Consider the following 26898-nt stretch of genomic DNA (forward strand, 5'->3'; position numbering starts at 1 on the left):
TGCATTGATCTAGCATCATGGTGGCAGAAGAAAAGCCCCGAGTTTTGTGCACACACACACATACACATACACACAAAATCAAAAACATAATGTTCCTTTTTTATTTTTATTTTTAAACACAGTTTTCTTTTTTTATACATTTCAAGTGAATCACTTAATGTGAGTGAGGCCGAGTTAGATGTTGCCATAAGTATTAACAGAAGAAAAAGGGAAAGTAAAGACATTTTCCCTCTACCATAAAAGGGTCTGATGCAAGATAAACTAGCCTGTTGATTTAACAATAGCTCATTAAAAAGGCCAGACAATCTGGGAGAAGAAGATGTACTTGGAAGCACTATCCTTTGAGGGACCATTCCCAAGAGGACAGCAAAATACTGAAAAAATTAATTGGCTCAAAAATTATATTGAGAGATCAAGACAGTTAGCCACAGCTTAGAAAAATTTCCCGAATAAATAACACTAACTAGCTATATCAGTAGTTCTGATGTTTCCTTGGAGTTGTCATAGCACCCTGTGTGAACCAAAGGGACTACAAACTGATGCCCCTTTGAACAGAGTGATTTGAACAGATTCTTCAGTGCACCAACTGTATTTTCAAGTATAATTCTGGTATTTTGGTATTTGTACCTAGCAATACAGAAGAAAAAGCAGCAAGGAGAAAGTGTCAAGTATATAGGACATAAAATGATTTGCCAGCCCTAGAATTCCCAATATGAGTCTTTTTCATCAGGAAAATCACATTCTGGCTCAGTCCAAGGTAACACCGGAGGCAGTGATATTGATGGCTTGTTATAAGCAGGAGGCAACAGTGAAAGTATTGAATCCTGGCTTTCTTCTTTCATCTGTTTGAAGAAAACATGGGACAATAAACTGCTTGCTGATGGCCTTTTCTCTGGATCTTGTTGCAAACAGAGCTGTACCCAGCTAAAGAAGGCAGGAGAGAAGGCTTTTGAGGATGGTGTGTGTAATCGGTCACTATTTACTGTGTGAGTTCCACTGGAGACAAGCACACTTGCTCCAATCCCAGAGTCTACACCTGACCACGAATTTTTCATTTTGGATTCTGATTGAGGGAAAATACTGATATCTAATGGGCTATAAGGGGGACCTTTCAGTTTCTGTTAACAGCATCTGAGTTCTATGCATGTCCTGGAAAGTCACCTGCCCACTGGCTAATTCACATGTTGTAATCCCAACACTGTAAATATCTGACTTCACATTATACCCATGTAAATCCTGTCTCAGTAGTTCTGGACTCAGCCACGGCTGCACTGATATGCTGAACTGTGGGAAATCATACACCGCCCTCTGCCTCTGTCCATGCTTAACCAAACTATGCAGATGGGACAGGCCAGAGAGGGTCACTAGGCCATCACCGGAAATGAGGATATGGCTGGCTTTAATTCTCCTGTGAGTACAGCCATATTGGTAGAGATAGTTCAATCCTCTCACTGCTCCAAAGAGAATGGTTCTTATTAAAGTTTTACTCATTCCTTCAGGAAAATAGGTCCTCAAGAGTTGACTTGCTGAACCATAGGCCATAAATGGAGAAATAACCCAAAGCTAGCTGCCAACAGTGAAAACTGTCCAATAAGTTGTCATATTGGGATGCCGGAAAAAGTGGGACAGAATCATGGCTTTCTGTAAAACTTTCAGGCATTCTTCATTGCAGTTTTCCAGATTTGTAATTTTTATAGTTACCAATGTTCCCGTAGGAGTATGCCATGCAAGATGGACAGAAGTCAAGTTGTCAAATCCTCTTCTTATTTCTACTTGGAGCTTGCAGTGAGAAACGTTGGTGGAACATACTACTTTACTGGCTCTAGTGGATGGAGGCGACCAGGAAAGGGTTGGCTCATCGACCAAGTATTGATGGATACTGGTTTCAGACTTGTTTTTCATGTTTGAGTGATTCAACTTGTGTTCTTGAACTAAAGTTCACAGAAAGTGACAAAAATCCAAATATTCCAAAGAAGGCTTTTGTTTTATCTTCCTTGGAAGATGCAGATATATCCTACTTAGTGGCGATGACGGCCAGTGACTCCCTACAGGCTGCCAGTGGTGCGGACCTGGGCGGATGCCGGAGCCCAGATCACAGAGGGGCAAGGCAAGCGCTCTAGGCCCACTCCTGGCGTGGGGCGCTGGAGGGTGGCAAGGACGTGACAGGGGCTGTGGGCTTGGAACTCTAAACATAATATTCTTACATAGCCAACTGGAATATCTGGTCAACCATGAGAGCTTTGGGAACCTGCCTCTCACCTCAAGAAACCTCCAGAGCAGATTGGAACCATCCACTGGGTAAATTCTGGAAAATCTGTCTCTGCCTGAGACTGGGGTAGGAGGATGTGGGGCAGAGAGGAAGGTGGGGAAGGGATGTAGGATCTATTCCATGGGTGCATCTTTACTTGTTAGGTCATGCGTATTTTCAAACTTGGAAGAATTATATGAAAAGCAACTAGAGAAACTATGTGGTCATGGCCAGATTATTTTTCCAGGCCTCACCTTCCTTTTTTTCCCTTGGTTCCTAATGATTTAGACTCTGCCTTTGAGCCTCAATGCTGTTAACTTTTGAATGAGTAACTTGAGGCCTTCCTGAAAGACTATAATAAAAAACCCATATTATACAATCACTAAGAACCCCCAGCTCTACGCTTGGAAACGGCAAGTTATACGCCTGTCTCCCTTCTTCCCCAAATCACCCCTCAGCCTCCCACTTCACCCAGGGAAGACAATCAGGTCCTGTGCCTTGTTTTCTAGGCAATATTTGGGTCATTTAATAAGGCTCTTTTGCACCCATCACTATAACCTGAAGCAAAAACTGTAGCTTTGGAAATGGTGTTTATAGCAGGCCCATGGGCAAAAGGTATCAACCTGGCAAAACTGAAGCACTCACCAGATTATGGAGCCGTATTTCTGTTTCTTTAAAGACAAACTTTTTTTTTTTTTTGGTGGCTCCACCCAGCCTGAGCTTCCTGACTGAGAGGTTTTGGTGGGGGTACAGACACTTTTAACTCACAGTAAACGCAAAAGCAACAGCTCAAGCAGCCTCCTTGGAGAAAACCTGAAAATTCAACTTGTTCAAGAGAAGGTGAGCCTGGCTGAGAAGAGGGTCTGGTGCTATTGGGCTGTGAAGGGCAGTGAGGACAGGGTGTGTGGCTGGAGTGGACTCTGCCCTTAGGAGGGACAAGGCACTGTGCTAAGCAGCACTGCATAGAAGGTGCTGTGGGAGGGGTGAGTAGAAGGGGAGTGAGGAGATTTGTTTGCACGGAGCCCATGCATCTCATATGTAACAGGACACGCATGGCTGCATAGTGCACCCTCCACTCACTGGCTGTTGTGATAGACACAGAGTGTTGCCTGATAACCTTCATAAGAAATTAAGGGCTCCTAAGGCAGATTTGTAAAGGTGACAGGCAATTTAGAGTCTGCCTGTCTAAGTCCCTCTTCTTATAGAAAAAGAATCAGAATCCCAATCCCAGAGATTTTGATGATTCTCCAAGGGGTACCCAGATCACTCATGGCAGAGGAACATTAGAATTCAGTCTGCTGACTTTTTCCAGCATTAAGCAGAGACAAGCTGTGTCCCTAACAGTGTAACATGTGGGGCTGCTGCACCATTCAATACAAAAAGAGTTGCTATAAAAGACCTTTATAGAAATCACTCTATGAAAGCCTAAGGACAACCCTGCAAGATTGGTTTTATTTTCCCTTTTTATAGCGGAGGGAACTAAATCTCAAGGAGCTACAAAATTTTCTAGAACCGGTGGGTCTGGCCACAGTTTAGAACTGTCAACCTCTGTTGTAAATGCTTTTGTCACTTCTCAGCCTTTCTCTTAGCTAGAGGTCCTCTGGATCTTCCAAGAACCACTTGAGAAAGTTTTAAAGTGATATTTCTGACCATCTCTCTCACGTTTGGCTTCTCAATATGGGAGAGATGGAAAAGTCCATGAGAAACGCGGAGCCCTCCTCATGGTTCCCTTATAACAGGCTAGCTCCCAGCTCACCTTTTTGCAGAAAGCGTGGATCATCTCCTTTTCCCTCCACTGGTCTATCTCTGTGCCATGTCAATGAAAATTTAGAATCACGGCCTGAGAGTAACCAAGAACAGGCAGTAGAGTGCTGGGTTAAGAGTGAGCATGGTAGATTCAGACAGACTTTGAATCGAATGTCTTCTCTGCCCAATACCTATTAGCACAGTGACCAGGGGCATATTTCCCAGAATTTTTGAGCCACACCAGCTTCCTCATTTAAAAAATTAGAATAATAAAATTAGTTTCACTGCAGAGTATTTTTGAAGAATAAATGAGATATACAAAACATGTTTTATCAAGGTGTTCTGATATGCAGTCTATACTCGATAGTGGTTACACTACACATGGATTAACTTTATTTGTGAAAAATTTATACTTATTCAAAGGTAAAAATAAGGAACTTCCATGTACCTATACTAAAATCTCACAGTTATCAATTTATGCCAGTCTTGTTCAACTATCTGCTCCTATTCTCAACTCTATCACAGATTATTTTGAAGCAAATGTCAGATATTACATCATTTTATCAGTAAATATTTGAGTATGTGTCTCTGAAAGATAAAGACCATTTACAAACATTTCCACAATTTCATGAACAGGCTTCAAAAGGCAACTATAAATTTTAATACTACAAGTTGTATTCAGATTTCCCTGAAGATCTCATAATTTTTAAAATTGTTTGAGGTAGGATCTAAGTAAAATTCATACATTACAATTGTTTGACATCTCTTAAGTTTCGCTTAATGTGTAGGTTTTCACCTTCCTTGTTTCTTTGTGTTAAATTTCTTTGTTTAAGAAAGGGAAGGTCTTTTGTCCAACAGAACTGGACAGTATTCATATTGCGGATTGTATCCTAACAATGTCATTTAACATTCGCTTCTAGCTCCAGTGTTTTGTGTGAATTTATATTAATGGGGAGGTTGGATCAGATTAAAGTTTGACTTTGTTTTTTTAGTGGGAATACTTCATAGATGCTATCCTAAACTTCTATTAGAAGGTACATAATGTTTGAGTGCCTCTCTTTTTGTGATGTTAGCAGATGTTAATGATTGTCTAGAATGAATTTGTTTCATTAAAAGTTACCAAAAGATGATATGCTATCATTCTTTATTTATTTATTAGATGGAATAGTCATATACAAAGGAACTTTCATTCAGTGATCCTTTCATTTTTGTGAGATATAGTTAAAAGATGAGATGTATGAAAGACAAAATAAATGCTTCTTTCCCTTTAGTTGTCAATGTTCAGAATGATGAGTCACTTTCTTAGCATACTCCAAAGGGAGCAATTAACTTCTTTCAGGAAGATGGTGTTGTTATCAACTACTGGATTTCAATATATTTGGTATATTTTAATCCATTGGAATAATCTTTATTAATGATGCTCAAATTATTCCATCTTTGTCCAGTTGGAACCTCTTTAAGGTAGCTTCCAAGTCCTTCTGATAAAACTAAGTAATTTTTGATAGCATCCCTACTTTCTAGTATGAAAGATGTTGTAGGCTAAACTTGTATGTTTACTGGCCCAGACCTGGAATCAGTACTTTTTCCTAGTAGTCCTAATTTCTTTTGTGGGAAATGCCATTTGAAGATCACAATCTGGGTATTAAGTGCACTCACTGCTACTTGGCTGACTGTGGTTTATGCCTTTTAGATGGACTTCAAAACAGTACACACACACACACACACACACACACACACAGTGAAATTATTAATACTACATTTTCAAGCCTCTCAGGACAAATCTTTGTGTGGTTCATCCTTGACACAAGACACAATTAGGTTTATTTGTTCCATTTCTTTTAACTTTTACTGGTGTTTTAAAATATAATTTTTATTGTATAATTATGTAAACTATTTAAATGTTCTCAAAATCAGATTTGCAAAAACGAAGAATATTCAAAGAAGTCTAATGACCATTTTCTGTTCCTGTCCCTTGTACCTTGTTTCTCCCATCTTCATATAAATAATTCTTTTGTTTAGTTTTCAAATGGTTCTGCCATTGCTTTTTCACATGCACATAAAAATTATTTATATATATAAAACTAATATTCCTTCTTATTATACAAATGGTAGTAAACTATACATTATTTTCTTCACTTGGCTTTTTTCACTTAACAGTATATCCCAGAGATCTTTTCATACTGGTATATAGATATATTTCTCATTCCTTTTTGCAGTTGGATAGTACTTTTCTGTATGAATATTCCTTAGTTTATTCAACTGGTCCCCACTAATGGGCATCATTGCTTTCTGTATTTTTGTCAGTGCAGCTCTGGGATAAATCCTAAAATCGGGATTGATAATCAAAGAGTAAATGCATGTGTAATTTTTCAAGGTATTGCTACCTTCTCCTCTATAGGTGTTAGGTTGTTTTCCCCTTCACACTAGTCATGCAAGAAATTACCTGTTTTCCCCATACCTTTGCCACCAGATTATGCTGGGAAATGTGTGGATTTTTGCCATACCTATAGTTGAGAAATAGTTATCTCTGAGAATTTTTTTTTCTATGTTTTTAATTTATTTTTCTCTATTGTGAATGAATTGGATGTCTTTTTATGTATTCAAGGATAATTTGTATTTTTTTTTCTTTGGCCGTGGCTTCATATCTCGTCCAATTTTCTATCAAGTCATTGGTCTTTTGTTTCTTTACTTTTAGATATTCTTCATACAATAGGAAAAGTAGCCCTCTTTGAGATAAATTGGAAAAAATGTTTTCCTAGTTTGATATTTGTGTTTTAATTTGCCTATGGTGTTGTATGCCTTACATAATTTTTTAGATTTTTGTGTAATCAAACTTATCAGTCTTTTCCTTATACTATTTTAAATCTTAGTTATTAACATCCTCCCCACTCCCAGGTTACAAAGAATTTACCCGTGTTTCTCTTATTATTTATATGGGATAGTTTTTACATTCAGATTTCTGATCTATTTGGAATTTGTATGACATGAGGAATTGGATGCAATTTTATCTTTAAAATTGCATCCAGTTATATGGTGGTATAGTTATTTCAGTGTTGCTAATAAAAGTGTCCATCATCTTTCCCATTGGTATGAGGTGTTGCTTCACAGAACGTAAGTTAATGTAATTGAATGGAATATAAATGAATATAAAATGAGCAATGGCCTATTTGTGAATTCTGTTTCTGTTTCATGGCCTGTCTCTATTCATTTACCAATATCACGCTGCTTTAATTATAGAGATTATAATATTTAATTGTCCAGTAGAGCTAGTCTTCCCCTGTTCTTCTTTTCTTTGATTGTCTAGGCTAACTTGCATTTTCCTTCATCCAAATGAACTTTATAATCAACTATTTTAGTTCCAGAAAAAAAAGATGACAAAATTGAAAAAATTATATTTATATAAAATCATGTTAATGAAATAGATATTTTTTCTGTTCTACAGACTACTGTAAACATGAATCAGTGTTAAATTTGGCCAAATATCTTTCCTGCATCTAGCTAATTTTCTTCTTAACCTATTAACGGGATGCGTTGTAACAATCAACATTCTCATATTGACCCACCGTAGTATTTCTGAAATAAATCACACTTAATCACAGTCTATTATTTATTAGTGTCTAATAATTTATTTAGGATTTGTATATTAGTATTCACAAATGAGACACATCTGTAGTTTTCTTTATTGATGAAATATTTGTCAGCCTTTGGACTCAATATACTTGCTTCATAGAAAAAAAAAATGTAACTTTTTCTTTCTTTTTATATGGCCAGGAGCAGTTTTAGGTAGCTTTGAGATCATCAGATCTTAAAAGGTTTAATAGAATTCACCTGTGAAACTATCTATACCTGGTACTACTTTGTGGGGAAACTCTTTAACTGCTTTCTCTATTATTTCTTCCATATTAATTGGACTATTTCATCTTTCGGTCTTTTCTGGGATTAATATGGATAATAGGATATTACAAATTTTCAGGAAGAAAGAGAAAGCAGAAAAGAAGGTTGGGAATGGATCCCACTTACTAAAACAAGCTTTTTTTCCCTATCTTCCCCTCCTTAAGGTCTTGTACATGCCTAAGTTCTAGAGCCTCCTGACGTGAGCATGGCTGAGAGTGAGGACCACTCCCTGAGGATCGTTCTGGTAGGGAAAACTGGAAGTGGGAAAAGTGCAACAGCGAACACCATCCTTGGAGAGGAAATCTTTGATTCTAGAATTGCTGCCCAAGCTGTTACCAAGACCTGTCAAAAAGCATCCCGGGAATGGCAGGGGAGAGACCTTCTTGTTGTTGACACTCCAGGGCTCTTTGACACCAAGGAGAGCCTGGACACCACCTGCAAGGAAATCAGCCGCTGCATCATCTCCTCCTGCCCAGGGCCCCATGCTATTGTCCTAGTTCTGCTGCTGGGCCGCTACACAGAGGAGGAGCAGAAAACCGTTGCATTGATCAAGGCTGTCTTTGGGAAGCCAGCCATGAAGCACATGGTCCTCTTGTTCACTCGCAAAGAAGAGTTGGAGGGCCAGAGCTTCCACGACTTCATAGCAGATGCGGATGTGGGCCTAAAAAGCATCGTCAAGGAGTGCGGGAACCGCTGCTGTGCATTTAGCAACAGCAAGAAAACCAGTAAGGCAGAGAAGGAAAGTCAAGTGCAGGAGCTGGTGGAGCTGGTAGAGAAAATGGTGCAGTGCAACAAAGGGGCTTACTTTTCTGACGACATATACAAGGAAACAGAGGAAAGGCTGAAACAACGGGAAGAGGTTTTGAGGAAAATCTACACTGACCAATTAAATGAAGAAATTAAACTAGTAGAAGAGGATGAGCACAAATCAAAGGAAGAAAAGGAGAAAAAAATTAAATTGCTAAAATTAAAATATGATGAAAAAATAAAAAATATAAGGGAAGAAGCTGAGAGACATATATTTAAAGATGTTTTTCATAGGATTTGGAAGATGCTTTCAGAAATATGGCATAGCTTTTGGTCGAGATGTAAGTTTTATTCTTCTTAATTTACTGTGATTTGTTAATGGATTAATTGTATTTTGCAAAGATAGAGAAATACCTCCCTCCCCTTAGCTTTATTAAGGTATCATTGATAAATAAAAAGAAAATATGTTTAACGAGTATAATGTGACTTTTAAATATATATGTATATATATACATATACATTGTGAAATAATTAAATAAAGGTAATTAACACATCTAGCACCTCTCTGTTACTATTTTCTTTGGTGTGGTGAGAACATTTAAGGTCTACTCTCTTAGCAAATTGCAAAAATGCAATACAGTATTATTAAGTATAGTCATGATGCTGTATGTTAGATCTCCAGAGGAGGTTATTCATCCTGCATAATTAAAGTTTTGTACCCTTTGACCAACATTTCCCCATTTCCCCCAACACTCAGCCCCTGGCAATCAACATTCTATTCTTTGCTTCTGTGCATTCTACTTTATCAAATTCCACATGTAAGTGAGATCAAGCAGTGCCTGTCTTTCTGTGCTTAGCTTACTTTACTTAGCATACTGTCCTCTGGGTTCATCGATATTGTTGCAAATGACAAGATTTACTTCTTTTTCAAGGTTGAATAATGTTCCGTTATTAATGGAATGTTAATAATGCACTGCATTTTCTTTATCCATTTATCTGTCCATGGACCCACTTGGGTTATTTCCATATCTTGGTTATTGTGAATAATGTTGCAGTGAGCCTGGGAGTGAAGATATTTCTATAATAATGCTCATAGCAGCATTATTCACAATGGATAAAAATATATTTCAGTGGAATATATATATTCCACTATGTATATGTATATTCCACTATATATATATATATTCCATTATATATATATTCCACTATATATATATATATTCCACTATATATATATATATATTCCACAGTGGAATATATATATATATATATATATATATATATATATATAGTCATTTATAAGCCACCTAGTTTATGGTATTTTTATAGCAGCCCAAATGGACTAATAACTAAAGGAAATGAAATATATATTTATCCACTGGAATATATATATATATATATTCAGTGGAATATATATTCAGGGGTCTCTCTTCAGCCTCTTTTATGAGGTCATTAATTTCATTTCTGGGGCTTCTGCTCCCATGACCTAATCACTTCCCTAGGGGCTACTTCCTTATACCATCACATTGGGGGTGAGGATTTCAACATATGAATTTCGGGGGGACATAATCATTTAGACCATAACATTCTGTTCCTGGCTCCCCAAAATGTATGCCCTTATCACATGCAAAATACATTACTTTCATCCCAGTAGCCTCAAAAATCTTGTTCCAGCATCAATTTTAAAATGTAACTCCAAAGTCTCATCTAATTATCATCTAAATCAGATATGGGTGAGACTTAAGGTACAATTCATTCTGAGGCAAATTGCTTTCCAGTTGTGAATCAGTGAAATCAAGTATATTATGAACATCAAACATACAATGGTGGGACAAGAATCAAATAGACGCAATAAAAAATGATAAAGGGGATATCACCACCGATCCCACAGAAATACAAACTACCATCAGCGAATACTATAAACACCTCTACGCAAATAAACTAGAAAATCTAGAAGAAATGGATAAATTCCTTGACACACATATCCTCCCAAGATCAAGATTTCTTCTTCTTTTTTTTTTTTTGAGACGGAGTCTTGCTCTTTTGCCCAGGTCAGAGTGCGGTGGCACGATCTTGGCTCACTGCAAGCTCTGCCTCCCAGTTTCATGCCATTCTCCTGCCTCAGCCTCCCGAGTAGCTGGGACTACAGGTGCCCGCCACTGCACCCGGCTAATTTTTTGTATTTTTAGTAGAGACGGGGTTTCACCTTGTTCGCCAGGATGGTCTCGATCTCCTGACCTCATGATCCGCCCACCTCAGCCTCCCAAAGTGCTGGGATTACAGGCGTGAGCCACTGCGCCTGGCAAGATTTCTTACCCATGTATGATTTTTATAATACTATGTATTGGGGAACCTGCCCAGATAATCACATAGGTTCTTTTCTATATTTCCTAAGCGTTGGCTGGCTTGAGAAATAAAAGGACAGAGTACAAAAGAGAGAAATTTTAAAGCTGGGCATCCAGGGGAGACATCACACATTGGTAGGATCCGTGATGCCTCACAAGCCACAAAAACCAGCAAGTTTTTATTAGGGATTTTCAAAAGGGGAGGGAGTGTGTGAATAGGTGTGGGTGACAGACATCAAGTACTTAACAGAGTAATAGAATATCACAAGGCAAGTGGAGGCAGGGCGAGATCACAGGACCACAGGACCGAGGTGAAATTAAAATTGCTAATGAAGTTTTGGGCACCATTGTCATTGATAACATCTTATCAGGAGACAGGGTTTTGAGATCAACTGGTCTGACCAAAATTTATTAGGTGGGAATTTCCTCTTCCTAGTAAGCCTGGGAGTGCTATGGGAGACTGGAGTTTATTTCATCTCTGCAGCCTCGACCATAAGAGACAACCACGCCCCCGGGGGAGCCAGTTCAGAGACCCACCCCAAGGTGCGCATTCTCTGTCTCAGGGATGTTCCATGCTGAGAAAAAGAATTCAGCGATATTTCTCCCATTTGCTTTTGAAAGAAGAGAAATATGGCTCTGTTCCACCCGGCTCACCGGCGGTCAGAGTTTAAGGTTATCTCTCTTACTCCCTGAACAATTGCTGTTATCCTGTTCTTTTTTCAAGGTGCTCAGATTTCATATTGCTCAAACACACCTGCTGTACAATTTGTGTAGTTAATGCAATTATTAGAGGGTCCTGAGGCAACATACATCCTCCTTGGCTGACAGGATCAAGAGATTGCAGTAAAGACAGGCATAGGAAATCACAAGGGTATTGATTGGGGAAGTGATAAGTGTCCATGAAATCTTCACAACTTACATTTAGAGATTGCAGTAAAGACAGGCATAAGAAATTACAGAAGTATTAATTTGGGGAAGTAATAAGTGTCCATAAAATCTTCACAATCCACGTTCTTCTGCCATGGCTTCAGCCGGTCCCTCCATTTGGGGTCCCTGACTTCCTGCAACAACTGTGCATTGATCATTTGGAAATACTGACTCAGTTATGCAGCTAATCAAATAATGACAGATTTCATTATATACTTACAGCAGCTGATACAAGCTTTCTAAAATTTTTGCTTAAAATCTAGGAACTTTATCATTGACCATAAATACTACCACTATTTTCCCTAAAGCAAAGGCTCACTGTTTTCAAGAAAATGTCTGAAAGAGAAAAATAGAAATGAAGAAAGGAGTGACAGTTACCAAGCAAGTCCAAAACCCTATGGCTCAAGAATAATCTTTTTTGGCTTGATGCCCTCATGGCCCACTGATATGGAGGTCCTGCCTTTTGGACCCTTTTTGATGGTTGTCCAGCCTTCAAAGCTTTGCCTGTCCCCACAGCTTTGCTGAGCTCAGCACACACCACACCAGAGCCTGCCAGAGCTGCACCTAGGGGAGCCGAGCAGCATGGCAACAGAGTGTGGGGAGCAGAGTCCACAATGTGAGGTAACGCTGGGCAGCAGTGGCCCCTCCTTTGAAATTGTTCTGATCCCCTGGGCCCTAGCATTCTGTGATGGCAGTCAGCCCTACTGATTTCTGAAATGCCTTTGGGGTCATTTTTCCATTGTCCTGGACAATAGGTCCTTGCTTCTGTTTAGATGGCTCACTGCCTTGATCAATAGCACATGACTTCCATTGAGATGGCTGATCCATACTAATTTTCTTTATCAAATGATCAATAGGCCACATCATTTTCTCTTCTGAAAAAGCTTTCTTATCTTTTTCCAATATGGATAGACTAAGAATTTTCTAAATGTTTAAGTTCTACTTCCCTTTAACTAAAAAATCCATTTTTATTTCTCTCTTCTCACATTTTACTACAGGCAGTGAAGAGAAGCCACACTGTACCTTCAACACTTTGCTTATAAATTTCTTCAGCCAGATATCCAATTCATTACTCACAAATTACACCTTCCACAAAACACTGGAACAAGAACACAACACAGCCAAGTTCTTTGCCACTTTATAATAAGGATTTCTGTTCTTTCATTGTCCAACAACACATTCTTCATTTCTCACTGGTGAGACCTCATCAGAATGGTCTTTACTAGCCATATTTCTACCAATAACCTAAGTTATTAGTATATCTACTTAGGTATTCACTAAGAAAATTGAGGATTTCTGAACTTCAGCAGAATCATCCTTAATGGCCCATTCACAGCAATGTAGTATTTTTCTAGCACAAACATCTCACTTCCAGCCTATACTTACTACCCAGTTCCAAAACTGCTTGCACATTTTAGGTATTTATTACAGCAGCACCTTCAGTTCTTGGTACCAATATTCTCTCTTAGTTTGGACTGCTATTACAAAATACTATAAGTTGCATGGCCTATAAGCAACAGAAATTTATTTCCTACAGTTCTGGAGGCTGAGAAGTCCAAAGCACTGGCAGATTCAGTGTCTAGTGAAGGCCCACTTCCTCATAGACATCTATCTTTTCACTATAACCTCACATGGTGAAAGGGACAAGGGTCTCCTCTTGAGCCTCTTTTATTTTTGTTTGTTTTTGTTATTTGTCATTTGTTTTTTGTTGTTTGTGTTTGTTTTGTTATTTTATTTTATTTTTTTTAAACTTCCTATTGAGCCTCTTTTATAAGGGCACTAATCACATTTATGAGATCACTACCCACATGACCTAGTCACATTCCAAGTGCCCCACCTCCTGTTCATCACACTAAGCATGAAGATTTATCATCACATTAAACATACCAATTTTGTGGGAACATAAACCATCAGAATATAACAGATATATACCCAGAAGCTTGCTGGATTATATGGTAGTTCTTATTTTTAATTTTTGGGGGAAATTCCATCCTATTTTCCATAATGGCTGTACCAATTTACATTCCCACCAACAGTGTACAAGGGTTATTTTTTCTCCACACTCTTGCCAACACTTGATATCTTTTGTCTTTTTGGTAATATACAGGTATGAGATAATATCTCATTGTGGTTTTGATTTGCCTTTCATTGATGATTACTGATGTTGGGCATTTTTTTCATATTCTTGTCATAAAGATATTTGTAGGTCTTATTTTGAGAAATGTCTGTTCAGGTCCTTTGCCTATTTTTTAAATTGGGTTATTTGTTTAATTGCTGTTGAGTTGTTTAAGTTCCTTGTGTATTTTGGATATTAACCCCTTGTAAGATGTGTGATTTACAGATATTTTCTCCTATTCGTTAGGTTGTCTCTTCACACTATTGATTGTATCTTTTGCTATGCAGGATATGTTTTGTTTGAGATAACTCTGTCTATTTTTGCTTTTGTGGCCTATGCTTTTGGTGTCATAAAAAATCATCAACCAGATCAAGATTTTCCCCATGTTTCTTCTAGCAGTTTACAGTTTTAGGCCTAATATGTAACTATTTAATCCATTTTGAGTTGATTTTTTTAAGATAAGGGCCCAATTTCATTCTTCTGCATGTGGATATCCAGTTTTCCCAACACCATTATTGAAGAAACTATCCTTTTCTCTTTGTACATTCTATGTTCAACTGACCATAAATGTGTAGCTTTATTTCTGGGTTTATTATTCTGTTCATTGGTCTTTATGTCCATTTTTATGCTAGTAGCATAATTTTTGATTACTATAGCTTTGTTTTAATTATAATAGTATGTTTTGATTGCTATAGCTTTGTTTTGATTACCATATTTTGAAATTAAGTAGTGCAAGGGCCCCAGCTTTGTTCTTTTTGTTGAAGATTGCTTTGGCTACTTAGGGTCTTTTGTGGTTCCATACAGATTTTAGATTCTTTTTTACTCTTGTGAAAAATGGCATTAGAATTTTGACAGAATTTCATTGACTATATAGATTGCTTTGGGTAGTAAAGACATTTAACAATATTACTTTAATCCATAAACTTTACACACACACACACACACACACAGTATATATATATGTGTCATCTTTAATTTCTTTTATCAACGTTTTATAGTTTTCAGTGCATAGGTCTTTCACCTCCTTGGTTAAATTTATTCCTGAGTATTTTGGGGGTAGCTATTGTAAATGGGATTGTTTCTTTAATTTCTTTTTTGTAGAGTGAATTGTTAGTGGATAGAAACACAACTGATTTCTGTATTTTTTTTTCAAGTGGAGTCTTTGGTTTTCTATGTATAACATCATGCCATCTGTAAACAGAGGTTATTTTATGTCTTTCTTTCCAATTTGGTTATCTTTTATCTCTATTTCTTGCCTAATTGCCCTGGCTAGAACTTCAAGCACCATGCTAAGAGTGGCAAGAGTGAGCATTCTTGTCTTGTTCCTGATCATACAGGAAATGTTTTCAGCTTTTCAACATTGAGTATGGTGTTACCTGTGGGCTTGTCATATACGGCCTTTATTGTGTTGAGGTACATTCTTTCTTTCTTTTTTCAACTTTTATTTTAGGTTCAGGGATACATGTGAAAGTTTGTTATATAGGTAAACTAGCATTTCTAGGTAAATTAAACTAGATTACTTCATCACCCAGGTATTAAGCCCACTACCCAATAGTGATCTTTTCTGCACCTCTCCCTACTCCCACTGTCCACCCTAAAGTAGATCCCAGTGTCTGTTGTTTCCTTCTTTGCATTCATAAGTTCTTATCATTTAGCTTCCCCTTATAAGTGAGAACATGTGGTTTTTGGTTTTCTGTTCCTGCATTAGTTTGCTAAGGATTAACAGCCTCCAGCTCCATCCATGTTCCCAGAAAAGACAAAACCTTATTCTTTTTGTGGCTGTATAGTATTCCATGGTGTATATGTATCATGTTTTCTTTCTCAAATCTGTCATTGATGGGCATTTAGGTTGATTCCATGTCTTTGCTATTGTAAATAGAGCTGCAGTGAACATTCATGTGCATGTGTCTTTATGGTAGAATGATTTATATGCCTCTGGGCATATAAGTAATGAGATTGCTAGGTTGAATGATAGTTCTGCTTTTAGCTCTATGAGAAATTGCCATACTGCTTTCCACAATGATTGAACTAATTTACACTCCCACCAACAGCGTATAAGCATTCCCTTTTCTCTGCAACCTCACCAGCATGTTATTTTTCTGACTTTTTAATAGTAGCCATCTTGACCAGTGTGAGATAATATCTTATTGTGGTTTTGATTTGCATTTCTCTAATGATCAGTGACGTTGCGCTTTTTTTCATATGCTTGTTGGCTGCATATATGTCTTCTTTTGAAAAGTGTCTGTTCATGTCCTTTACCCACTTTTTAATGGGGTAGTTTTTTTTCTTGTACATTTTTTTAAGTTCTTTATACATGCTGGATATTAAACCTTTGTCAGATGCATAGTTTGCAAAAATGTCTCTGATTCTGTAGGTTGTCTGTGACTCTGTCGATATTTCTTTTGCTGTGCAGAAACTCTTATTTAGATAACTGTTTGTCAATTTTGCTTTTGTTGTGATAGCTTTTGATGTCTTGGCCATGAAATCTTTGCCCAGTCCTATGTCTAGAATGGTATTGCCTAGTTGTCTTCCAGGGTGTTCTACTTTTGGGTTTTCCATATAAGTCTTTAATCCATCTTGAGATGATTTTTGTATATTGTGTAAGGAAGGGGTCCAGTTTCAACAGTTTCAGTCTTTTGCACATGGCTAACCAGTTATCCCAGCACCATTTATTAAATAGGGAGCCTTTTCTCCATTTCTTGTTTTTGTCATCTTTGTTGAAGATCAGATGGTCGTAGATGTGTGACCTTATTTCTGGGCTCTCTAATCTGTTCCATTTATCTATGTACCTGTTTTGGTACCAGTACCATGCTGTTTTGGAGATTGTACCTCTGTAGTATAGTTTGAAGTGAGTAATGTGATGCCTCCAGCTTTGTTCTTTTTGCTTAGGATTGCTTTTGCTATTCGGGCTCCTTTTTGGCTCTATATCAATTTTAAAATAGCTTTATTTCTAGTTCTGTGGAGAATGCTGTTGGTAGTCTGATAGCAATAGCATTTAATCTGTAAATTGCTTTGGGCAGTATGGCCATTTAAACAATATTAATTCTTCATCTTCATGAGCATGGAATGTTTTTTCATTTGTTTGTGTCTTTTCTGATTTATTTGAGCAGTGTTTTGTAATTCTCATTGTAGAGATCTTTTATCTCCCTGGTTAGCTGTATTCCTAGGTATTTTATTCTTTTTGTGGCAATTGTGAATGGGATTACCTTTCTGACTTGACTCTCGGTTTGTATCTTGTTGGTGTATAGGAATGCTAGTGACTTTTGTACATTGATTTTTGTATCCTGCAGCTTTGCTGAAGTTGTTTATCAGCTCAAAGATTTTGGCCCAAGACTATGGGGTTTTCTAGACATAGAATCATGTTGTCTGCAAACAGACATAGTTTGACTTCCTCTTTTCCTATTTAAATGTTCTTTATTTCTTTCTCTTGTCTTATTGCTCTGGCCAGGACTTCATCCTATGTTGAATAGAAGTGGCAAGAGAGGGTGTTCTTGTCTTGTGCTTGTTTTTTAAGAGGAATGTTTCCAACTTTTGCTAATTCAGCAATGTTAGCTGTGGGTTTGTCATAGATGGCTCTTACTATTTTGATGTGTGTTCCTTCAATACCTAGTTGATTGACAGTTTTTAACATGAAGGAATGTTGTATTTTGTCAAAAGCATTTTCTGTGTCTATTAATCATGTGGTTTTTGTCTTTAGTTCTGTTTATGTGATGAGTCACATTTATTGATTTGTGTATGTTGAACCGATCTTGCATCCCAGGAATAAAGCTGAATTGACGATAGTGAATTAGATTTTTGATGTCCTGCTGGATTCAGCTTACCAGTATTTTGTTGAGAATTTTTGCATCAAAGTTCATAAAGGATATTGGCCTGAAGTTTCCCTTTTTTGTTGTGTCTCTGCCAGGTTTTGGTATCAAGATGATGCTGGCCTCATACAATGAGTTGGGGAGGTGTCCCTCCTCCTTAATTTTTTGGAATAGTTTCTGTAGGAATGGTACCGGCTCTTCTTTGTACATCTGGTAGAATTTGGCTATGAATCCATCAGGTACTGGGCTTTTTTTTTTTTTTTTTTGGTTGGTAAGCTATTTATTACTGATTCAACTTCAAAGCTCATTATTGGTCTGTTCAGGGAATCAACTTCTTCCTGGCTCAGTCTTGGGCTGGTGTATGTGTCCAAGAGTTTATCCATCTCTTCTAGGCTTTCTAGTTTGTGTGCACAGAGGTGTTTATCGTAGTCTCTCATGGCTGTTTGAATTTCTGTGGAATCAGTAGTAACATTCCCTTCATCATTTCTGATTGTGTTTATCTGGATCTTCTCCATTTTCTTCCTTATTAGTGTAACTAGAGGCTTGTCTATCTTATTATTTTTTTCAAAAAGCCAACTCCTAGATCTGTTTGTCTTTTGAATTTTTTTTTTTGTGTGTGTGTGTCTCAATTTCTTTCACTTCAGCTCTGATTTTGGTGATTTATTGTATTCTGCTAGCTTTGGGGTTGATTTCTTCTTGCTTCTCTAGTTCTTTCAGTTGTGATGTCAGGTTTTTAATTTGAGATCTAACTTTTTTTTTTTTTTGAGACAGAGTCTCACTCCATCACCTAGGCTGGAGTACAGCAGCACGATATTGGCTCACTGCAACTTCTGGCTCCTGGGTTCTAGTGATTCTCCTGCCTAAACTTTCTGAGTAGCTGGGACTACAGGTGCTTGCCACCATGCCTGGCTAATTTTTGTATTTTTAGTAGAGACAATGTCTCACCATGTTAGCCAGGATGGTCTTGATCTCCTGACCTTGTGATCTGCCCATCTTGGCTTCCCAAAGTGCTGAGATTACAGGCATGAGCCACAGTGCCCAGCTGAGATCTAACTTTTTAATGTGGGCATTTAGTGCTATAAATTTCCCCCTTAACATTGCCTTAGCTGTGCCTCAGAGATTCTGGTATTTTGTATCTTTCTTCCCATTATTTTCAAAAAACTTCTTGATTTCTGCCTTAATTTCATTATTTACCCAAAAGTCATCCAAGAGCATGTTGTTTAACTGCATGGCTTTAAGCAATTTTCTTGGTCTTGACATCTATTCCTATTGTGCTGTGGTCCATGAGTGTGTTTGGTATGATTTAAGCTCCTTTGCATTTGTTGATTGTTTTATGTCCAATTACATGGTTCATTTTAGAGTATGCACCATGTGCTGATGAGAAGAGTGTATATATATTCTGTTGTCTTTGGGTGGAGACTTCTGTAAATGTCTATTAGATTCATTTGATCCAATGTTGAGTTGAGATCCTGAATATCTTTGTTAATTTTCTGCCTTGATAATCTGTCTAATATGGTTAGTGGAGTGTTGAATTCTCCTACTATTATTGTGTGAGAGTCTATATCTCTTTGTAGGTCTCTAAGAATTTGCTTTATGAATCCGGGTCCTCCTGTGCTGGGTGCATATATATTTCAGATAGTTAGGTATTCTTATTGAATTGAACCCTTTACCTTTATGTAATTCCCTTCTTTGTCTTTTTTGATCTTTGTTGGTTTGAAATCTGTTTTGTCTTAAAGCAAAAAAAACAAAAAAACATATTTGGTTAGTTTGTACCTTGCTAAACTAATTGATGCTAGAGAGGCAAAATAAAAAAACAAACCTGGACTCAAATAAAAATTTCGTTATTATAATTTAAATGAGATTATTTACATATGCAAGTCTACAAAATATTTTTTCTTAGGTAGACCAGCATTAACATTACTTAATAAAAACTCAGGTGTAAAAGATTCCATATTTTTTCCTTATTTTTCATCTTCTTTTCTTCTAAATTGAGGTCAATAACATTTTCTTCTCACTAAAAAAAAAAAAGAAATCTGTTTTGCCTGAAATTAGGATTGCAACTCCTGCTTTTTTTTCTTTTCAATTTGCTTGATAGATTTCCCTCTATCCCTTTATTTTGGGCCTATGAGTGTCATTACATGTGAGATGGGTCTCTTGAATCAGCATATCACTGGGTCTTGCTTCTTTATCCAGCTTGTCACTCTGTGCCTTTTAAGTGGGGGCATTTAGTCCATTTACATTAAGGTTAGTATTGATATATGTGTATTTAATCCTGTCATTGTGCTGTTAGCTGGTTATTATGTTGCCTTGTTTTTATGGTTGCCTTATAGTGGTCTGTGTGTTTAAGTGTGCTTTTGTATTAGCTGGTAGCAGTCTTTCCTTTCTATATTTAGTGCTCATCTCAAGATCTCTTGTAAGGCAGGAATGGTGGTAATGAGATCCCTCAACATTTGCTTATCTCAAAAGGATCTTATTTCTCCTTCACTTAGGAAGCTTAGTTTGGCTGGATATGCAATTCTTGATTGAAGATTTTGTCTTTAAGAGCGTTGAATGTTGGCCCCAAATTTCTTCTGGCTTGTAGGGTTTCAGCTGAGAGATCCACTGTTAGCCTGATGGGTTTCTCTTTGTAGGTGGCTTCCCTTTCTCTCTAGCTGCCTTTAACATTCTTTCATTTCGACCTTGGAAAATCCGACAATTATGCGTCTTGGGGATGATCTTCTTATGTAGATTCTTGCAGGAGTTCTCTGTATTTCCTGAATTTGACTGTTGGACTCTCTAGCAAGGTTGGGGAAGCTTTCATAAACAGTATCCTGAAATATATTTTCCAAGTTGTTTGCTTTCTCCCCTTCCCTTTCAAGCAATGCCAATTGGATTTGCCCCTTTACATAATCTCATAATTCTCAGACATTTTGTTCATTCACTTTTAGCCTTTTTTCTTTTTTTTTTGTCTTATTTCAGAGAACCAGTATTCAAGTTCTGAGATTCTTTCCTCAGCTTGATTTCTTCTGCTTTTAATATTTGTGATATTATTGTATTATGTTATTCAGCTCTGTCAGATGCATTAGGTTCTTTTTTATACTGGTTATTTTGTCCTTCAGCTCCTTTATTGCTTTATTGTGATTCTTATTTTCCTTGGATTGGGTTTTGCCATCCTTCTGAATCTCGAAGATTTTTGTTTCTATCCATATTTTGTCTTCTATTTCTGTCATTCCAGCCATTTCAGCCTGGTTAAGAACCCTTGTTGGAGAACTGGTGTGCCATTTGGAGGACATATGACAATCTGGCCACTTGAGTTACTGGGGTTCTTGTGTTGGTTCTTTCTCATCTCTGCATGTTGGTGTTCCTTTAACTGCAGTGTAGATTGAATACAATCAATAGACTTCTTTTTCTGGATGTTTTCACAGGGCCAAGTCTTTGTGCAGGGTCTTTATTTGAAGCTGACTTCTTGTCTCTGGTTTCAGAGGAGCGTATGTTAGTGAGGTATTTTTGGTGTTAAAGCTCTTGGGTGTGATCCAGCAGGTGGCACTTATGTTTGTTGGTCAGTTCATAGACTCTTGCTTGGTTGTGTGGCTCCCCTATGTTTCCTCACAGTTGCAGCCATGTTCCCTCTCAATGCTCTGAAATTGTTGGTTTCTCTCTCCCTTGAGTTCTGGCTGTAGATCATGGCTTGGCACTCCTGGGCTGCCCACTGCAGCTCTGGGCTGATCTCAGTGTTTACATTCCTTCCTCAAATTGGAGGCAGTAAAGGAAGAACCTTAGTAGTGGTTGTGGACTACGGTATTTTGCTTGTCTCCCAGGGGCCCCACCCCAGAAAGATGCAGGTCAGCAGTTGCTCAGTGCAATTAGCCCAAGATGGAGGGTCTGTGCTGGACAGCCCAAGCCAGGGATTCCCTGTCTGGTGATGAGCAATGGGGGTGTGGGGGACCCATGGAAAATGGACTGGCTTCCTCTTCTTGGATGAAATGTAGCTTGTTGGAGGTGTGTATAAGGCACTTAGGACCTTTGCTCCTATGTTAGTCCATGGGTGGCAAAGGCAGTTCCACTGCAGAGGCAGTGGCAGAGAGGCTTACAGTTGCCCTGGAAGGCTCTGTCCAGGGAGTTGCTGAGTTGCTATTGGCTTGATAGCTCTGGTGGTGGGTGTCTGGAGGCCAAGCCTGGAGGACCTGTCTGGTAAGGAGATATGGGAATAGGCACCCACATAACAGTCTGGCCAATTTTCCATAGGGCTTCTGCGGTATGCTGGGGGCCCACTCCAGTCTCTAGTCACCTCGGATTTTCCAGTACCTGGAGGTATCACCAGTGAAGGCTGTCAAATAGCAAAGATGGCAAACTGCCCTTCCCTCTGGGAGCTTCATCCCAGGGAGGTACAGGCCTGTTGCTAGCCTGAACACACCTGTAGGAGGTGGCTGGAGACCCCAATAGAAAGGTCCCACCCAGTAAGGAGAAATGTGATTGGAGACCCACTTTAAAAAGCAGTCTGGCCATGATTTCATAGAGCAGCTAAGCTGTGCTGGGGATCCACTTCAGCTCCCGGTTGCCTCGGACACTCCAAAGCCTGAACACTGGAATAGCTAATTTGCCCAGACAGCAAGGATGGTGGTCCACCCTTCATGCTGAGATCTTCGTCCCAGAGAATTAAAATCTCTGTTGGCTGGAGAACACTAATGGGGGTGGCTGGAGGCCCTGGTTGGGAGATCCTACTCAGGGAAGAGGAATGGGATTGGGTACCCACTTAAAGAAGCAGTTTGGCCACGTTTTGTTAGAGCAGCTGTGCTGTTCTGGGTGGGTCTCTTCTGCCTGTGGTCAGCTAAGACTCTCCAAATTCTGAAGACTTGGTTGGGGGTTAAGTAGCTCAAACAGCAAAGATGAAAGATGGCAGCCTGCTCCTTCTCCTGGGAGCTCCATCACAGGGAAGTGCAATGCTGCTACCAGTGGCTGGCTAGAACTCCAAGCTAATGGGTCTTATCCTGTGAGGTGCCATGGAAGTGGGGCATGCAGGCTGTCATTGCTCAGTCCCCTGGATTCAGCCTCTTTCCTAGGGGTATGTACAGGGATCTAACCTCCCACTTTGCTGGAGTTGCAGCTACTTTTGCCAGAAAGCTTGAGTATCTAAGGTTCCCAGGACTCCATGCATGCCTGAGCAGCTGCTGCACTGAGACTCCGTAGCTCTGTTTGTCCACCAAAGACCCCAGTGGAATGGGTTCACAAGAAGATCTCCTGGCCCATGGGTTGCAAAAATTTGTGGGAAAAGTACGGGTTCCTGGGGTTGCACATGCACTCACTGCTTCCCTGGGTGGGGGAGATTCCCCTGCCTCTGTGTTGCTCCTGTGTGGGCCGTCATGCTGTCTTGCTTTTCTTCATTCTCCAGGGTCAAATTATTTCCTTGATTAGAGGCAATGCAAGTACCTGATGTTTCACGTTGAGATAATGTATTTACTTGTTCTTTTTGTTCCTCTCCATGAGAGCCATGCATATTAATTGCTTCTAGTTGGCCATCTTGGCCACCTTAAAGGTACACTCTTTCTGTACTTAACTTGTTGAGCATTTTTGTCATGAAAGGATACTGAATTTTGTCTAGTGCTTTCTTTGCATCTATTGAGGTGATCACATGATTTTTATCCTTTATTTTGTTAGTGTAGTGTGTCACATTTATTTATTTGCATATGTTGAGCCACTTTTGCATTCTAGAGATAAATCCCACTTGCTCAAAGTGTATAATCTTTTTAATATGCTGTTGAAATCAGTATGCTTATATTTTATTAAAGAGTTTTACATCTATGTTCATCAGAGATATTGGCCTGTAATTTTCTTTGCTTGTAGTGTCCTCTGGTTTTGGTATTAGGGTAATCATGGCCTCATAAAGTGAGTTTGAAAGTGTTCCTTTTCCTTCAATTTTTCAGAAAAGTTTGAGTGGAATTGGCATTACATTCATTTTGCTATAAGTGTTTGTTAAAATTCACCAGTGGAGCCTTCATGCCTTGAGTTTTCTTTGTTAGGAGGGTTGCAACTATGGATTTAATCTCCTTACTTGTCATTGATCTATTAAGATTTTCTATTTCTTGGTGATTCAGTCTTGATAGGTTGTATGTGCCTATGAATTTACTAATTTTCTCTAGGCTATCAAATTTATTGGTCTATAATTATTTATGATAATTTCTAGTGGTCCTGTGTATACCTGCAGTGTCAGTTGTAATGTTTCTGCTTTTATTTATAATATTATATATTTGAGTCTTTTTTCTTTTTTCTTAGTTAGTATAACTAAAGGTGTTTCTATGGCCCCAGACTCCAGGCCTTTCCCACTGTTAGGTGGCCCTTTGCAGCCCCAGGCTCTAGGGCCACCTTGCAGACACAGGTCCTAGGCCAACTCCAGCAACAGGTCCGCCCTCATAGCCTCAGGCTCCAGGTCTGCTCTGGCACCGGGCTAGCCCCACAAAGCCCCAGGCTTCAGGCTTGTCCCACAGCCTCAGGCTCCAGGTCAGCCTCTGGAGTCTCATTCTGTAGACTAGCACTCATGGGATGAGGGTTCATGTTGGCTCTGAAGATTACCCTTAAGGCCTGCTCCAGGACCAAGCTGGCTCCCATTGACCCAGCCTTTGGGCTGACCCACATGGGCCCAAGTTCAGGTTCATCCCAGGACCAGGCTGGCCCCATTGCTCCAGGATGCACGCCTGCTCTGAAGACTAAGACTTCAGACCAGACATCACAGCCCCAGGATCTAGAATGTACCCGTGGACCCTGCCTTCAGGCTTCTGTCCACAAGCCCAGAACCCAGTGAACTCTGGTGCCAAGCTAGCCACTATAGACCTGAGATTCAGGTGTAAACCCAAAGACCCAATTTCCAGCCTCACCATAGCACCAGGATGGCCCCTGTAGACTCTAGGCCTACAGACTCAGAACCAGGCCCATCCCCATGGTCCCAGATGTGAGGCCTTTCTTAGTGACAGGCCTGCCCACAGGACCTAAGCTCCAGTGCCACCCTAGTGGATCCAGGCTCCAAGCTGGTCATTGTAGATCCAAGCACCAGGCCTGCCTACCTACTTGCTGAGGGACCAGGGTAGCATGCTCAAGGACTCCAACACCAAGCTGTGTTAGGCCATTCTTGCACTGCTATAAAGAAATACCTGTGGCTCAGTAATTTGTAAAGAAAAGAGTTATAATTGCCTCATCAACCTGTAGGCTGTACCAACATGGCTACAGCATCTGCTTCTGGTGAGGGTCTCAGGAACCTTACAATTATGGAGGAAGGTGAAGTGGGAATAGGCACGTCACATGATAAGAACAGGAGCAAGAGAGGAAGGTAGGGGCCACGCACGTTTAAACAACCAGGTCTCACATGAACTCAGAGCAAGAACTCACTTATTACCAAGTGGATGGTGCTAAACCCTTCATGAGGGATCTGCCCTCATGATCCAGTGACCTCCCACCAGGCCCCACTTCCAACATTGGGAATCAAATGTCAACATGAGATTTGGAGGGGAAAAACATCTAAACCATATCACAAGCCCACTGATAAACCCCATTAGCTGGCTTACCTAGAATCTTCGGGCTGACTGGTGAAGGGCTTTCCCTGCTGAAGCCAGTCTGTAAAGAATGAAAAAGCTGCCTACTTCTTTAAATATGCAAACACCAATTTAAGGCCCCAAGGATTACAGATAATCAGAAAAACATTACACCAAAAGAACAAAATAAAACACCATTAATAGACCTTACAGAAATGCAGATCTATGAACTGCCTAAGGGTTCAAAATAATTATCTGAAAGAAGTTTAGTGAGCCACAAGAAAACACAAACTAAACAATAATCAGAATACATAAACAAAGAGTTGTTCAACAAAGAAATGGAAACCATTAAAATGAACGAAATTCAGAAGCTGAAGAACACAATAACTGAACTGAAAATTTCAGAGAGCTTCAATAGCAGATTTGAATGATAAGAACTAGTGAGTTCAAAGACACATCATTTGAAATTACCCAGTACAAGGAACAAAAAGAAGAATGAAAAAGTGTGAAGAAAGCCTACAGACTTATGGGACATCATCAAGTGAACCAACACACATTATGGAAATTTCAGAAGCAGAGAAAGATTAAGAAGCAGAACATTTATTTAAAGAAATAATAGAAAATTCCCCAAATCTGGAGAGGGAAATGAACATCTAGGTCTATAAAGCCTAAAGGACTCTAGACATCATAGCCCCAGGATCTAAGTTATAACTGTGGCCCCTGCCTTCAGGCTTCTGCCCACAAGCCCAGGCCCCAGTGGACCCTGGTGCCGATCTAGCCCCTATAAACTAAGTAGATTAAATGTAAAGAGATCTTCACTGAGATGCATTTTACTCAGTTCTCAAAAGTCAGTAACAAATATAATTTTCAAATCAGTAAGAGAAATACAGCTTAACAGGAAGAAATCTTCTTTTTTTCTTTGAGACAGAGTTGCTCTGTCATCCAGGCTGGAGTGCAGTGGCACAATCTTGGCTCACTGCAAACTCCTCCTCCTGGGTTCAAGTGATTTTCCTGCCTCAGCCTCCCAAGTAGCTGGGATTACAGGTGCCCACCACCATGCCTGGTTAATTTTTAAATTTTTAATAGAGATGGGGTTTCACCATGTTGTCCAGGCTGTTCTCAAACTCCTGACTTCAGGTGATCTGCCTGCCTTGGCCTCCCAAAGTGCTGGGATGACAGGAGTGAGCCACCACACCTGGCCAAGGAATCTTCATATGACTGTTAGCAGATCTCACCAGAAACTTTGCAGGCTGAGAGAGTGAAATGATATATTCAAAGTGCTAAAAGGAAAATATTCCAACCAAGAATCTTATACCCAGCAAAGCTGTTCTTTACCAGTGGAGGAGAGATAAAAGGTTTTCCCAAATAAAAGCTGAAGGAATTCATCACCATCTACCTTACCATGCATGCAAAAGGGAGTATTTTAGGTTGAAATTAAAGAATGCTAGCCAATACCATGAGAATATATAAACGTGTTATTGAGCAATGGGCTTACCAATTAATGTGCATAGAAGCCAACACTATGGCACTGGCTTTTGAGAATAAAAGCTTCATTTTGAGTTTACTGGCA

The 26898-nt window shown here is 39.1% G+C and overlaps 1 protein-coding gene and 1 pseudogene across 1 annotated transcript; one reads left to right on the forward strand and one right to left on the reverse strand.

The window, feature by feature from the left end:
- Window positions 1–632: 632 nt before the first annotated feature.
- Window positions 633–2399, reverse strand: LOC100433651 (STE20-related kinase adapter protein beta-like; annotated as a pseudogene).
- A 589-nt stretch (window positions 2400–2988) lies between these two features.
- On the forward strand, window positions 2989–9192 carry GIMAP7 (GTPase, IMAP family member 7). The gene is made up of 2 exons (XM_002818661.3): window positions 2989–3088; window positions 8053–9192. Exon 2 carries the CDS (start codon window positions 8094–8096, stop codon window positions 8994–8996), a length of 903 nt encoding a protein of 300 aa, XP_002818707.3. The 5' UTR covers window positions 2989–3088; window positions 8053–8093; the 3' UTR covers window positions 8997–9192.
- Window positions 9193–26898: the final 17706 nt, after the last annotated feature.

This window comes from Pongo abelii, chromosome 6 (genome assembly GCF_028885655.2).
Source record: "Pongo abelii isolate AG06213 chromosome 6, NHGRI_mPonAbe1-v2.0_pri, whole genome shotgun sequence".
Lineage (NCBI taxonomy): Eukaryota > Metazoa > Chordata > Mammalia > Primates > Hominidae > Pongo > Pongo abelii.

Coding starts and splice junctions, on each gene's coding strand:
- GIMAP7 (XM_002818661.3), top strand. CDS start 8,094: ATGGCTGAGAGTGAGGACCACTCCCTGAGGATCGTTCTGGTAGGGAAA.